The following is a 16,447-nucleotide window of genomic DNA, read 5'->3' as shown; positions in this document are numbered from 1 at the left end:
CTCTTCCATCTATAAGAAAGAAAACAACAAGACAAACAGGAAGGGAAAGCTCAGATGAGCTTGTGTCTTTGAAACCTCGAAGTGTAGCCTGGCCGTTCATGTTTGTTGCATGTAAGGGATGGGGGAATGGAGAGTTATTTTCCTTGGTACATCTAAAGCATCCAGTGTGGAAATTTCAACCTGCCAACCTGCTTACTGGGTTTAGGACCAACTCAGGTAATTGGAACACAAGAGTATGGGGGGAGCGTCCCTGCCCTCCCTTCCGCCGGCTCTCAGTACAATCCCCCCCACCCCCCACCCCGAGCTCTTGCATTTTGCCAGCATCTGCTAAAGACGGCTTTTCCTTCCTGGAGTCTTGACAAACAATACCCTGGGTTACAAAGAGGAATATTCATAACCAATGGAAAGCACAAACAAGTATTTGACTACGTGTTAACATTTTTGGAATTCCTTTATTTTCTCCAGCCTCATTAAAAATTCTTCCCCTGAGGTCTGTGCCTTCAGTCTCCATAAGTTTAGGTATTTTTGCTTGTCTGCTCTCTTATTGCTTCTTAGCAGCTTAGTTCAGGGGGAAGGGGAGGTCCTAAAGAAGACAATGGGCTGGAAGCCTCTGTAAATCTCTTCAGATTGCTGGCCCTCACCTGTGGGGTTCAGCAGGGAGCTTTTTGGGCTTGGGGACTGCAGGCTCTAGAAGGAGGGCCTGGGACTCCGCTTCACTCCTCCTCCTCCTCGTGGGCTCCTGTGGCCTCCTGTTTAAGGAATACAAGTTGATGCTTGAGGCAGACAGGCCACAATGCACAGGATATCAATGCCGGAAAGGATTCTAGAAATGCCCTAATCCCACTCTCTGGTTTTGCAAATGAAACCAGCCCTTTACCCTGAAGAAAGATTAGAAGAACATCAGGACCTCAAGTACCCATTCTTTGAAATATCATCGGCTGTTCTTTTTCTACTTCTGAAGGCCAGATATTTGATTATAGCCATTATTTTCAGAAACCATGTTCAGAAAAGTGTAAAGAAAATAATGGAAATCACCTATAATCCTGCTACTTAAAGATGGTCATGGCTGAGCCTTTGCCTTGTGTCCTTTCAGTCATTCTGAGTTCACAGACACACTTTTTTTTGTTTGGATCATACTGTTCATATTGCTTTGTAATCTTTTTAAAGATGTTCTCATGAAAGTTTTCTTACACTCTTAAATATTCTTCAAGAACATTCCTTTTTAATGTATAGAGAGTTCCATATCATAGATGTTCGCTATTTGGGGGCATTTAGGTTTTTTGCACTGTTTTTTTGGTTACAAAACATGTGCATCTCTGAATATTTCCTTAGAATAACTTCACAGTTTATGAACACTTTGGAAAGTCAAATTTCCCCTTAGAAATTTTATATCCGTTTACACACCCACAAATAGAGAATATATTTCTTTGAGCTCCAGCTTTTAAGTACGCTCAGATGTTTAGGGAGAAATGATGTCTTCCTGTTTTGCCTTTCGCCACTAAGCATGGCAAATACATGACCCCTTGCACCCCGGCCACCTTCACCCACAGCAAGCATTGCTCATCAGTCACAGCAACACCCTTCCTCTGGCCTCAGACAGGGCTTCAGAATCCTCCTTAATATATGTACAGGCAGTGTAGGATCCCAAAAAGGGAACCCCAACTCCAGCCTCGGGAAGGCGCGGACCCACAGACACAGAAGACCGAGCTTGATGCAAACGCAAGAGGTAAGAGGTTTATTAAGCGGAGCTCCGGGTCGACACGTATCTCTACTTGGGAGACAGAGGAGTCGACCCCGAACCTTAAAGGGCAAGCTCTTTTATAGGATTCGGAAGCATAAAGTGGGAAAAGGTTGGCGCGGTCTTACATGATTGGCTAATTTAAAACATTTAAACAGTTACATTTTATGGCGCGAATTGCTATGGCGCGAAGCTATTATCAGGTTACACACACGCGTCCCCATCTGGACCCCCTCCACCCCGACCCTCCCAAACTTATCCCTCTGGAGCACTCTCTTGTTCTCAATTCTTCCCCGAACAGAACAGTTTAGGGTGGGTCTTTCATGAATAGAGTCAGTCAGGATTGATAAACGTTCCCTCCTATACCAGGAATCCTTAGGGCGTGGAGGTGCCTGTCTCTAAGGTAGTAACTTTTAAATTTTTAATATAATTTACTTCCTTCAGCAGCACCTAACTATTAGAATTGACACAAGAGCCAAAGCCTATTTGTCATTTCTGGATCAAGGATTGACACCTATTCTGAGGTGGTGTGCAAAGTCCTGTTTTATGTCTTCTTGGAGAGGTAATGTGTGTGTATGGGCTGGGGGTGGGTTAGCACCTGCTCAGATTGGTTTTGGAAACCCCTGGGTGATATTTCTGTAGGCATCTGAGGAAAAGCAAAATCTACAAATCTTAGCCCCATCCCTTGTCATCCTCCATACTTAGTAGCCTCTCTGTTCTCACTCTACCACTGGGGTGATTTAGGAAGTTGAAACCTTTGATATTCATTGGAGCCTTTATTAAAATGAAAACTCCCTTGGGAAGAGTCCTACCTGAAGGTGTTATCCACTGGTACTTCAATTCCCAGTCAAGATCCTGGTGTGCTGCAGAGTTTGAGTAATAGAGGCAAATGGGGGATGGGGGATGGGGGGTGGGGGATGCACCACGGAAAAAGGCTGGGCTGGTAGCAGGGTCAGGCCACCTGCTGCAGTGCCTGGAGAGATCCTTGGCTGGCACCTTGGTTGGCTACCTCCATTGTCCACAGTGAGGATCTCCAGAAGAGACTCATGCATCATGTATGCTGATGGGCTTCCATCCAGCAAATGAGTCCACTGGTGCAACGGGGGTGAGTGGAGCAGTAACTTCCATCTCCATCCGCATTGAGCCAACGGAGTCTGTTGCAGAAAACCTCTCTCCCTCAGGATGATGTGAAATAATTAGGGTTGATATAGGAGCATGACAGCCTTTCTTTCTGCATCCACTCTGATTTGAAGGGCTTTAGTTGCAGAGGTGCGGTCGGTGTTCTTAGCGTTTTTGTGGGGTATTCTCCAGGAGCAGGCTCTTGCGCAAATAAGAGAACATTAGTGGGTGAGAGTGGGGAAGACATTTATCTTGCATTTGCTAGGTGTGGTTTATAGTGTTCTGTGACTTCTAAACTTCCACTTTTGATTCTTCACTCTAGTTTTTTTTGTTTTTTTTAATGCATGAAGATTAAGAATGGCTGTGTATGTGTTTTGTAATAGACCTATCTAGCAGGGGGGTCACCTTTCACAGGAAGGAAATCTAGAAAAACCCAATGGCTATGAAACTGCTGTCTAAATGCGGTCACAGTGCAGTCTAACCCAGGTAATTTATTTGTCAGAAGATGAGTGCCGGGCTGCAGAGCACCCAGATTTTTAGGTCATTAACGCTCAGCTTGCTCTTTCCCGGGCTTACAGCGTTAGAAATGCATTTGCCTGTGCATCGTGGGCAGTTCTCCTGGGCGCTGCCTATAGTCGCTTACTCTGTTAGGAGACATTTAGATGATCGAGGTCACTGCGCCTTGGTCCCTGTGCCCAGGGCTGCCTCACAATGGGAACCGTTTACGCGTCCTCTCCTCCCCTCCTCATTCTTGGTGCTCAGGTAGCTGATGCACAGCTTTGATTGGCACTTGGGGCACTGCATTGTGTGGTGTGCTTCCACAGTAGGGCAGCAGCGTGGGAGAGGGAAGCAACTTGGGGTCATCCTCAGGCTCTGACCTTGGACGGTTGGTCCAAGCTCTGTGCATCTGTTTCCTCGTGTGTAAAACTTCCATTAGAAATGTGGTGCTAACATCCATAAATCCCTAGTGGAGCTCCAGGCACATCATCAGCTCAAAATTAAGGTTAGTGTCGCCTACCCACACTGGTCACCTCGAACTTAAGAACCTTGTGGGATTAAAGAACGTACCTCAGAGGCTCCTTCCTGAGGGAGTAATCTAACTGTTGTCCAACTCGAACGGATGTGTTGGGCACAAAACAACTCGCTCTGGGTTTCACTTTTAAGTTCTTTGAAGCAGTGGCCATGGGCCAGGTGGCTGTCACCTTTGTGTCTTCAGTTCCTCAAAGAGTGGGGGTTTGTTAAACCTCCCTGAATTATTTAGAGTTCGGGTCCCAGCTGGTTGTCCTTCCACTGGGCAGAATCTGGCTCCCAGGACTGGCTCAGTGGCCTGGCCTGAATGTCCCAAATGAAAGCTGCCCCTCCTGCCCTGGCTCCTCCAAGGGTATTTTGTCCTATTGATGCCTGCGTTTTTGTAAGAAACTCATCTTGAAACTGCGTGATGTAAAGCTTAGGAAGAAATAACATTGCCTTGAGATAGGGCAAATAGAACGGCTTTTGTGTTAGAAAGCATAAACTGCAGTTTTAAAAATGCACAGACAGCTTTCAGAGTGTGTGCTACTGCAAACAGCCAAAAGTCATGGTGATCTGAAGTGGGTGTAGACAGACAAAAAGAAATCTCTCATTTGGAGTGAGCAGGGGCTCTGACTCTGCACAGGGTCTATGAGTGTCCTGGCCCCTTGAAACTCAGAAGGGAAAAGGAGGTCCTGATGACACACTGGGAAACGTTATTCGGCCAGCCAGCATTTACTGAGCACCTACTGTATGAAAATAGACACATGCCTGTTCCTGTGGGGCTTACATTCCAGCTGGTATACAGGACCAGATCGCAGATGGGCAACTTTGTCTTTGTGCATGCAAGGCATATGCAAGCAGGGGCTCTCGGCTCTCTCTGCCTTGTTTCCGTAGAGGCCTCCATGAATTCTTAGCGGTGTGTGTGGGACTGTGAGGTCGTGTTGCATGTGTGGGGGACTGGGAGAATCTTCCAGTAAGATGCACCATGATGTGGTGATCAGAGGCATGGACTCAAGCTGGGCCATCGGGGATGGATTCTGGTTTCGCCCCTTACTAGTTGTATGACCTCAAGCAAGTCCCTTAATCTCTCTATGACTCAGTTTCCAAATTGGATAAATGGGGTTAATAATAGTACAGATCTCTCAGAGTTGTCATCAAGGAATAAGTGAATCGAATTATCATTTACAAAGCAGACAGAACATGTGCCTATGTATAGAAATGTAAGTCCTATATACATGTTCGTTAAAGTAAATAAACATGATTTGTTTGTATTTACTGATAGATAAATAAGATATTCCCCTTGGCAACACTTGTGCAGCTGGATTCCGGAAGTGATGTGAGGAAGGAAAGGCTTCCCAGGAAAAAGTGGATAGTGGGAACCTGGAGGCCAGAATCGCCCTAACTCCTTAACTGTCACATTGACCTTCTCTGGTCCTTGTTTCCTCTTGAGAAAATGAGGCTGATGGTGTCACCTGTCCTGGAGGCCACAGGGTAACCAGGGGGACAGGGGTCAGCCTTTGCCCACAGTGCCCTAAATGTGGAGGCAAGCAGTGCTCCCGCCACCAGCTTGACTCACAGGTCAGTGTGAATGCTCGCCTGCCACCTCTGTCCTTGTGCTCTGCGCTCCTGCATCTGTCCTGCAGAGGGCCCTGTCTGTCATCAGCCTGACCTGCATTTTGAGATGAGGAGACAAGGCCTGTGCATCTCACTTACCTGCCTGGGGCAAACAGTTTTCAGGGTGCTTTTCTGCTTCCTTCCCCTCATCCTGGGATCTCCTTCTCCATCTTAGCTCCCCTTTTTCTTATCTCTTCGTTTTCTATCATTCTGCTTTCTCTGTCCCATCAGGGTGTGGGTGGGCATGCAGGGAATTAGAGGGAGATAATTAGTAATAAAGGAACTTCAGCTCACCTCCGTTTTTCTTGACCCAGCTGTGCTGACAGGGGCCAGTGCATCTGTCTGTGGGGTGCCATGGGTGTCCCAGGGGTGGTAGAAAGGGGGATGAGGACCCCACCAGAAACCACACTCCTGTGCTCTTCCTACTCCCTCCTCACCGCCCCCCACCACGTGCCCTGCTCCCAGGATACACAGACACTCAGAGTAAATACAGAGGATCTGGTGATGGAAGAGAAGGAGCAGGGCATGGGGGTCCGCATACCTGGGCTGTGTCAATTTAGCAAGTGACTGGCGGGTCTGTAAAAGGAGGTAACAGATTGCACCAGTGATTCTAAACCAGGGGTGGGGGCGGTGTTGCCTAAGAGAATCAGCTGGAGAGGGCTACCACCATGTCCTAATAGGTCCTCCTGGGGAGGGAGTCCAGTATTGTCCATGTACCGCCCCCCCATGCACACACCAGGCAGAGCCGGCTGCCTTGCGCTGGGCAGGGGAGGCCCAGGAGCCACCCATGCCTGGATTGCAGGGGTGAGCAGAGGGCAAGCAGTACCCACCCACACCTGCCCCACTGGCCAGATTCCAATTTTCTTGGGTGTCAGTTTCATCATTGACCTAACGACTGTCATCTCAACACATACCCTTGATATAGCTGCAGAGGAGCTGCTTCTCAGGCAGGGCTCTGGCCCTGGAGTGCAGGCCCAGGTCTGCCCTTCCAATGTCCACTGTCTGGGTTCACGTTGCCACGTGACCTTTACCTTCTCTTTTGGGCTGGAAAGAGCCAGACCTTTGCCTTTGGGTCCTTACAGAGCCTGCTGGCTTCTCCACAGACTCGCATTCTCTATGGCCTGAGGCCAAGCCTTCCAGAGGTCAGACCAGGCCTGTGCCACTTGCTTTCTGTTTGTTTGCTTCTTTAGGCTCCCAGTATTCTTTAAATACTGAGACAGGATTACAAAAATGGCACATTTCAGAGGCCCAGGCCAGTCTGTGTGTCCCTGTGACTAGATGTTCATCTCATTTGTAGATAAGCACAAAGGTCTAAATCCAGGGTCTTGAGATATGTGAGGCCTGGGTCCTACCCAGCCCCACTTCTTCAGACACACGTGTGTGTGCACACACATGCACGCACCCTGGTGTGATCCTGCCTGTTCCTCGGGCTGCCCAGAAGGGGTCCTAGCCTCAGATCCAGCCCAGAGATTCACGACCTGTCCCTTTGTCTTTCCTCTGTCCCTCATCATCCAGTGAACACCTCACTGCCTTAGTCCTCCTCTGAGCTGCAGGGACGCTGCCAACAGCCCTCAAATGCTGAAGACTCATTACCCTTTGAATACTTTTCATTCATTCACTCACTTACTCATTTACTCACTCACTTAACAGATATCTGTTGAGTGCCTCCTGTGGGCCAGATGCTGTTCTAGGCAGTGAAGAAACAACAGGGAACAGAACAGACAAAAATCCCTGCCCATGTGGACCTTACTTGCACCCCTCTGTCAGCGTCTCCCCAGGGATTCACCGTAAATGACACAATCCCTGCTGACAGCCCCTAAAATTATCCAAGATTTCACGTTTGCACGTCAGCAGCCAGACCCACTGGGCCCCCACCATCCCCACTTGCTTTCAGGGAGGGGCCGTTTCACCTCAGCACAATTTCATTCATTTTAGTCAAGAAAAAAACCCCAACCATATATGTTTCAGTAGTCAGCTTTCAGCTTTTTTTCTGTCTCCCTTTTCTCCTTCCTGTGCCTTCTCCTCAACTTCCTCCTCACTGCTGTCCTAATGGTCAGCCTTCATCACTTACATAGAAAACCAGAAGCAGCCACAAATCTAGAAAGACCCAGCCACCTGGGGAGTCTTCTTGCCCACACATGTGGGGTGCAGCCTGCTGGAGGGAAGAGAATGTCCACCTCCTTCATTCACCAGCTGATGTGACCTGAGCAAGTCCCCAATGAGCCTGCACTTCCACGGCTGCAAAGTGGGGTCTAGGTACTTTGGTTGGCCACTGCGAGAATTAAATCTGGTCAGTTAAATGGTCATTGTGGTGCTTGATGTGAAGACGACTCTCCACCAGGTACTGCATAGTTTTCTGTTCCGTCAGGTGCATACTTGGAATACACTTTCTGATGCCGAGGATGACTGCACATTCTTTTCACTGCTCATTCTCCCCGAGCACTTGGTGACACGGCCCCTTTCTCTCTTGCCTTTCTTGGAGGAAGGATAGGGTGGTTCTGGGAGACCTATACCATGCTATGTGGAACTGGCCAGGGCTGGCAGCTAGTTGGGGACATCAGTGGTCTCAGCTGAGGCCAAGTGAGCAGGAGGAAGTAGGTCTGGGGAAGGAACCTGAGGAAGAAACAGCATCCGAGGTAGGTGGAAATCAGACACAAACCTGATTTGATTGGGCGTGAGGAACTGCAGCGGGTTGGAGCAGTACGAGGGGGGCAGGAAAGGCTGTGAAGTCATAGAGGAAATTAGCAAAGTGTCCGGGTGGCCCATCCAAACTGGTCACTGCATAAATGGGGCCTCTTGAGGTGGGCAGGCCTCAGTTGGCGCCCAGCAGCTCCTCCCCACCACGTCCCCTCCCCATCAGGTTCTACCAAAGTGGGAAAACCACTTCTGCTGTCCTTTCTTTACCCAGGCAGAGGCTTTACAAGTGCAGCCTCGTGGGAAAAATAGACAGTGTCTAAATGAAATAAAACTGCAGTCACTGAGGCTGCTGTTTTGTAACTGCCATCTGGTAAGTCAGCTCCCAGGAGGAGGCACAGAAGCCTGGGATAGGGATTAGCGGATGCTGTCAAGCACGTGACTAGATACCGGTATTGAGTACTCCCCCCAAAATCAGGCACCATGCAAGGCCCGTTGGCTCTTGCTGTACTTCATCCCGCTTCAGCCTCACCCCAACTCCAAATTTCATACTTTTGTTATCTTTACTTGACCTACAAGGAGACCACGGCCCAAAGAGCACTATAGACTGAATGTGTCCCCCCAAAATCCATATGCTGAAACCTAACCCCCAATGTGATGGTATTAGAAGGTTGGGCCTTCAGGGGGTGATTAGGTTATGAGGGTAGAGCCTCATGATGGAATTAGTGCCTTATATTAGAGACCCTAGACAGCTCCCTGGACCCCTGCACCATATGGGAACCCAGTGAGAAGATGGCCTTCTATGAACCAGGGAGCAGTCCTCACTGGACACCGAGTTTGCCCACATCTTAATCTTGGACTTCTGGCCTCCACAACAGTGAGAAATAAATTTCTGCTGTTGAAGCTGCCCAGCCTGTGGGCAAAGAGGTTAAGTAACTTGCTCAAGGTCACGCCTCGCATATGAGTCTTGGCGCTGGAGCCCAGTCCAGGTTGTCAACTTTGCTGGACAGCAGCTATTCCGGAATCATAATAGGAGACTTTTATATAGTTATTTACATCTCTCAAAATACTTACATCGTTGTCTTACTGTTTTATTAGTCTTGGAAGGGAGATGAGGCAAGTTACCAGTGAAAAACAGACCTGGAGAGACTACAGCTTCACAGAGGTTCAGTTAGTGAAAAAACCAGGGACGGAACCAGCTCCCGCCCTCCCCCAACCCAAGTGCGGGTAAACCCCACACCTGTTCATACAGACACCTCCCGTACTACGGTTTAGCTCAGGACTAAGGAAGAGTGAAATCTGTGGTTTTGGTGGGAGAGTGTCTTAGTGGAGGAGCCTGGTCCAGGGTGCTCTCACGGGCAGCATGAACTGAAGAAGCCACAGCACACGTAGGCGTGGGAGGGCTCACAAACTCACAGAATAGCCCTGTCACCTCCTGGCCTTGAGGCAACTGCCACTAAGGGAGTCAGAGTCACAGTGAAGCTCGGTGCCTGCCAGTGTCCATTCCTTCTTTGACATTTGAGTCTGTGCTGTAGCCACCCCTGTGCTAGACACACTGCTTCCACCCTTTCCTGTGTGTCACCTTGCTGCTTACTCGAGACCCAGCTCTGGTCGGAGGAGTAAACGTTCCTTGTTCTATGTGTGAAAACATGTGTGACCTGATCTGTTCACTAACAGAGTCCAAAGACTGATCTGTGCACAGGACCTCGAGTGTAGAAGACTACTGCTGCAGACAGAGATGATGCTGGGGGGCCTCAGGCCCAGGGGTGGGGTCACAAGGGCTCATAGTGGAGCAGACTCTGCCGTCCCTTCTTTTCCAGCTGCTCCCCATTAGCTCGGTGTACATGGAGGTGGTCAGGGCCATCTCTGCCCAGCACAGCACTCCCAGGACACATTTAGAGCAGGTCAGGGGCAGGTGGCAGTTGCTTGAGTTGGCAGTCACACACAAATGAAATCTTAGTTTTGTGTGAAATAGGCTATTTTTTAATATGTGTGTATGTGCCTCACATAGTGAACTTTTTTTTTTTTTTGCTTTTTATTTTATTTATTCGTTTATTTTTTGTGAGGAAGTTCGGCCCTGGGCTGACATCCGTGCCCATCTTCCTCTACTTTGTATGGGACGCCGCCACAGCATGGCTTGACAAGCGGTGCATTGGTCCGCGCCTGGGATCCGAACCTGCGAACCCCTGGCCACTGAAGCAGAGCACACAAACTTAACTGCTACGCCACGGGCCGGCCCCCTAGTGAACATTTTTGAAAGTAAGCTGTCTTAAAAAGTTTTGATACGTCAGGCTTGGGTGCATGTCTCCCCTTCTCTGTACACCAGCTCTTTGTCACATGATGTCTAGTCAAGGTTATAAATTTAAACTCTATGTTAGCCAATGAATTAGCCTCTTTCTGTAGGGACTACATGCAACTCTTCTGTGATCCATGTTTCCTATGAACAGCCTCAGCTCAGGTGCCCAATTCCAAAATTGTTTCTTTGTATTGGCAACTTCTTTGTCAACCACTGTGTTGCATTAGCTTGAGGAAGACCACACACACACACACACACACACACACACAACTCGTGTGTACACAAGACTTCACTGCTGCGTATTCCTAACAAGGAATCCCTGCAGCTGATACATTATGGAACTGACACTGCACCTGGGGTTTCCTGGCCACGTTTCTGCGTGTTTTCTGAGGGCTCTGGGGAATAGTTAGTGGCTTCACGTGCCTTCTGTTGGAAGGTTCCATTTAGAGGACTAACACTAAGCTGAACCTGACTTTGGTATCTTGGTAAGCATTGCAGATCAGACCTGATAAACAGAAGGGCAACCTTGACGCTGCTCACAGCTGCCCAGTGAGATGGGGATGAGTTATCCCATCCGGCCACATGGGGGCCGAGCCCCAGGGATGTCAGGAGCACGGCCAGGACCTCACGCCCATGGCTCCTACCCTTGTGCAGATGCCTTGATCCAGCTGCAAATCAAATTTGTTACTGGTCACTCCACTGTGAACACAAGGGTTAGTCAAGGGAAGAAGCCTTGGTGCTCTCGAGTGGCCGAGGGGCTGAATTCTACAATTGAGACTCCACCTCAGGTGTTTGTCAGACAGACGGCTTGTCCTGTGTGTCAGCCACTGGAGGAAGGAAGATAGAATGCAAGAGAAATGATTAGTTTAGCCAGAGAGGAAGACCGGCTGCAGCTGGCACTGAGAACAATGGTTCGGCTATTTTCTACGTTATCCTTTTATGGAATGTAATTTTCAGTGCCTCAAATGAGAGAAATATTTTTGTGATGATGCAAGACATTCCTGTTATATTTTTATAACTTTGATTTATTTATAACTGGAGATAAATTATTTCATTATTTTAAATCCTTAATTCACAATATTAAGTGATTCTTGTCTTTGTCACAAAGCTGCTAATGATTTGTACCCAAAAATACTAGTTTCTAAGTGCCTTTCTCATCTCCAGGTGAGTGCTTCTGTCTCTAAAAGGGTGCACTTTATTTATTTATTTATTTATTTTGGTGAGGAATATTAGCCCTGAGCTAACATCTGTTGCCAATCTTTGTCTTCTTTTTTTGTATACGAGACACTTCCACAGCGTGGCTTGACAAGCAGTGTGTAGGTTTGCACCTGGGATCTGAACCCGCAAACCCTAGGCCGCCAAAGTGGAGTGTACGAACTTAACCCCTATGCCACTGGGCTGGCTCCAAAAGGGTGTACTTTAGAAGGCACACAGAGCCCCCCTTTTCTTCCAGAGGGGCCTGAAGGTGGGGATCAGTAACATGCAGGGTGCCCAGCTGCCTCCAGGTCTGTGGTGGTGAAGTGAGTGGAGTGAAAGGATTGGGCAGGAGCCGTTCCTACAGGACAGGCCATCACCTGTGTGTGAGGTCATGTGACTTTGTGGTGGTTCTTCCTCCCATCTGATAGATAAGGAAACTGCGGTGCAGAGAGGTTGTGTGGCCCATGATGAGTCTGGTCCTGGAATCCCCACAGTTCAGGTTTCTGGCTGAAGTAACTGAGGGGGCTGGTGGGGGATCAAAGGGGAAGGGGACACTGGGGAATCTGGAGTTTCAGTCTGGACACATTTAGTTTAAAATATCAACCATTTTCATGTCCTGGTACAAATGGAAATGATAAATGTGTGAGGCCACTGTTGGATGGAGGCCACTGTCGCCCAGGGTTCAGGCCATGTTCAGTATCTCTGCTCACCTGTAGTCCATTCCCCATGCCGAACACACCTGTAGGGAAGCCGAGTGCAGTGCGCAGAGGTGAGGGAGCCAGCAGAGGAATCTGCTGTGGCCACCCCTTAGTGAGGTCCTTGCCAGGTCTCCCTGCCTTCAAGAAGAGCCCCAGACCGTCCCCTGACACTAGAGAGACCCTCCTGAAGCATGAGCATGATCCATTGTGCTTACAGTCCTCCACTGGCCCTGTGCCCCACGATGCCTCTAGCCACTCTCTCCTGCACACTCCACTAGACGGAGGGCATTTTCTCTGGTCATGGAGCCTTTGCACAAGTTCTCACTGCCTGAAATACTCTGTAACCCCACTACCGACCCCTACCCCACGGGGGCTGGTGACTTTTCACTCCTCACCCTTTAAAGCCCATCTCACATGGCCCCCTCAGGGAGCTTCCCAGACCCAGCCCCCCAAATCTGGATTCAGGGTCCCTCTTGTGGGCACAGCCCTCCTCTGAGCCTGGCATTACTGGTCACTGTGTGTTGCTTGCTCCTCTCACTACATGAGAACTCCTGGGGCGAGGATGTCGGATCTTCATTCCTTTCTATTTCCAGGATCAGTACGACACTCAAATGTACATTGAATGAGTAGTTTCCCTAGCTGCCTTTGTGTTACCGTCCCTTTCTACACAGAACATCTGCTTCTCTAGTTACTGTTGAAGAGAGGGGGTCAGTTTCCTAGGTGGGGGTGGGTGTGGGAGAATCTCTTTGGGGAATTTGGGCATTACTGAACCACTGTCAGTGCTGCCCTGGGTCTTTGGGTGTGCTGTGGCATCCTGGGTTTGAGCGAGTGGGTGATCCCTGGACACTGAGGGAACCAGGTTGGTGCTGGCGATGGGGCTTTGAAGGAGAGACATGGTGACATGGGGGGAGGGGTGGGGAGTGAGGAGGGGAGGGAAGGGAGATGATGTATGAGTGTATTACCTGGCAATGCACTCAACAGAGCCCTCCACCTCCAGCCCGGACACCAAGATAAACCTGGGTGGGCACCTGCTCTTCCTCCTCCAGGTCCTCCCTACCACCCTGCCTCCATCCGCACCTCCAGTTCCATGCTGTCTTTGCATTTTTTGCAGTGTAGGTTCTCCTTTTACCTTCAGAGTTACTTCTGGCTGTGCATTGTAATCCTACTTTGCCCACCGTGAAATGTGTGCATCGGGGAGGTGGAGCGAAGTTGTGTGGTTTGAAGACCATGCACCTGGCTTAAGTGCCATGTACGCACAGTGTGCAGGAGAGCCACATCCCTTCTTGTCCAGATGGGATGCTTGTGAGAGTGGAAGGGGCGTGTTAACAGTTATAGCGGGCAGCAGGCGCACTGGTACTGGCTCTAGGCGAGGTGGGACAAAGATCACTCCAATGTAAGGCGCTTAGAAGTGGGTGACCTTGAGCTGTGTCCTTACCCTTCTGAGTTCCTATTTCCTCACCTGCGGAATGGGTGATGCTTCACAAGGATGTTGTGAGGATCACATCGGGTAATATCTGGAAAAGCTCGCTGTAAGTGAATCCAATGTAAGGGAGTCTTGCCTTCGCTGGGAATGCTGCCCACTCCCCAGGGCCATATTATTAAATGGCCATATTATTAAGTTGATGATAGGAATTGAATCTCCTGAACAGCGGTTTCTCCCTCCCTTCCTTCCGCCTTCTCTCCCTCTCTCCATTCCTTCCCAATGACTGGCCTGTGCCAACACTTTTCAAATACTAGGAATCACAACTAAAAGGCTGTGGTGAATGCTTGTAAATCAAAACCAAACAGATAAGAGGGAGCCGCTGCCTCCCAGTTTCTTCATTGAGCAGTTGGCCAGGCCAGAGTTTGCTGCGCGAATTCATTTTGAAGTGGCCTGGGAGGCAAAATTACTTTATACATAACTTTTGGAAGAGAAAATTTCATTCTGCTTACTCGGCATGATAGTAGCAATTAAAATGCTGGTTTTCCTCTTTGAGAGCTCCCCCTGAATAATTTATGGCTTCACCCACCAGAGGCTACAAGGTTTAGCGGAAATAAAATGATTTTCATTAAAGGTGGGTGTGGAGCTTCAGGCCGTTCTCGCTAACCAAGGCCCTCCTGTTTTCCTGGTCTCGTTGTCACGCCAGCCAGGGCCGCTGCCTCCAAGACCAGTTTGGCGCTGGTGGTGCCAGGACCACCTGGCGCCCTTCCAAAAATGGTTGGTGCAAGTGAATATGGTGGCCACTTCACTCTCCGGGCCTCAGTTTCTTCTGTAAACTGAGGGTAATTAGAGCATTCTAAAGCCCTCAGCCTGCCGTCAGTGGATTTCTGTTGACAGTGTCTCATGTTACCAAGGTTTGGGAACCTCTCCAGGGCCAGGATTTTGCTGGGCGCGTGCCTTGCATCACCCGCCCCCTACCCCCATTCTACCTGACACAACAGCCTTGGGAAACAAGTGATACTGTGCCCATTTGATGAATAGAAGAGATGACGAAATTTATCTAAGACTGTGCAGTTAGCTAAAAGTAAACTGAGAGTTTCCGCTCCCAGATCTGTCTTTCTGAATCTAAAACCTGGGCTGTCTTATGTACATTGTCAGTCTTAATTTTGATGTAGAAAATTTGTTTTTCAGATACTGCCCAAATCACTAGTAGAGGGAGGTTGTTGGGAAGAGGGGTTTAAAATTCTGAAGAACACACAGCTTTTATTAGAAATCACTTTGTTGATGGAATGGAAGCGAAGCTTGTCTCCTACAAATCTCTACGTATTGTTAGCCTGGCTGAAGTCACTGCGTGGAATTGAAAGCCATATTGCTTAAGGATATCTACCTACATATATATGTATGTTTGTGTGTGTGTATATGTATATTTCAATAAGCTGTTTCTGCATTAGTCAAAAATTGTGAGGTTTTTATTGCATTGGTGAAGTTATCTAAACAAGCCCCTTCAGGTTTATTCGCTAATAAATTTAAAGTTACCACGTAGAGAATGCCTAATAAAACCTGCAGTCTCGCCTGGATAGAATCTTTCAGGGCTCAAGTGGTGAAAGCGTTCTTATTTGTGAAGCCGTCTTAATGTACAGGGAAATGAAAGCCAGGAAGCCATGGCCAAGCTCCTGTGTTAAGAACTCAGTGTGTCTTTGCGTCTCCTCCCCGACGTTTGGGTGTCCCCTTCTCTCTGGATCAGTATTTCTGAATTTGTCAGATTCATAAGACTGGTCTGTGCAGAGTGAAGAGAGGACCCCCTGGGTGGGGTGCTAGGACACAGGTGACTGGAAACACACAGGAGGGCCCCGTGCCTCTGTCTGGGGGGAGTGAGCTCCTCCTGGAAGGGTGGCACGTGGGGTGGCACTCCAGCAGGGGCCCAGCAATGGGAGGTGCGTCCCTGCTGGACCCAGGTGTGGGGTTGTAGCAATAAGTGCTTGGCCTGTCTTTGTTTTAGGTCCAACCCGAAGGATGCCCCCCAGCGCCAGTGCCATGGACTTCTTCCAGCTCTTTGTCCCAGACAACATCCTCAAGAACATGGTGGTGCAGACAAACATGTATGCCAAGAAGTTCCAGGAGCGGTTTGGGAGCGACAGCGCCTGGGTGGAGGTGACGCTGACGGAGATGAAGGCGTTCCTGGGCTACATGATCTCCACCAGCATTTCCCACTGCGAGTCGGTCCTCAGCATCTGGAGCGGTGGCTTCTACAGCAACCGGAGCCTCGCCCTCGTCATGAGCCAGGCCCGCTTCGAGAAGATCCTCAAGTACTTCCACGTCGTGGCCTTCCGCTCCAGCCAGACCACGCACGGCCTCTACAAGGTCCAGCCCTTCCTCGACTCCCTGCAGAACGGCTTCGACTCCGCCTTCAGACCTTCCCAAACCCAGGTGAGGCCAGCGTGCAGGGGACAGAACTCCGAGCGCTCCCTTTGCCTGGCTCGGTGGCAGCAGGAGCCAGGGGAGCAGCAGTGACCTTGTGCGTCCTCCTGTTCCTCCTTGACTCTGAGGTCACTTGCAGGTTATCCCTGCATTCTTCATTCCACACACCCACCTCAGATCACAGGGAGATGGTGGATAACAGCTCCAAACCTCAGAGAAGTCAGAATTCAGTGTTTTGCTCTGAAAGGCTGTTTCCTTCCTCTTTTCTCCTCATCCTCCCTCTCCTTTGATTACACTTTCTT

At 49.3% G+C, this 16,447-nt stretch overlaps 1 protein-coding gene across 4 annotated transcripts in view; it reads left to right on the top strand.

Moving 5' to 3' along the window:
- The window catches only part of PGBD5 (piggyBac transposable element derived 5), a 113,578-nt gene that overhangs the window by 44,001 nt on the left and 53,130 nt on the right, over positions 1-16,447 (top strand). For all 4 annotated transcript variants that reach the window (XM_087431971.1, XM_087431970.1, XM_004426887.3 and 1 more), the window contains exon 2: positions 15,727-16,154. In XM_087431971.1, coding sequence (XP_087288097.1) covers positions 15,727-16,154 — 428 coding nt within the window. The remainder of the gene's footprint in view (positions 1-15,726; positions 16,155-16,447) is intronic.

Source organism: Ceratotherium simum, chromosome 6 (assembly GCF_057802395.1).
Source record: "Ceratotherium simum simum isolate JZ-2026a chromosome 6, ASM5780239v1, whole genome shotgun sequence".
In the NCBI taxonomy this organism is placed as follows: domain Eukaryota; kingdom Metazoa; phylum Chordata; class Mammalia; order Perissodactyla; family Rhinocerotidae; genus Ceratotherium; species Ceratotherium simum.
This window is presented reverse-complemented; position numbering and strand designations above follow the sequence as displayed.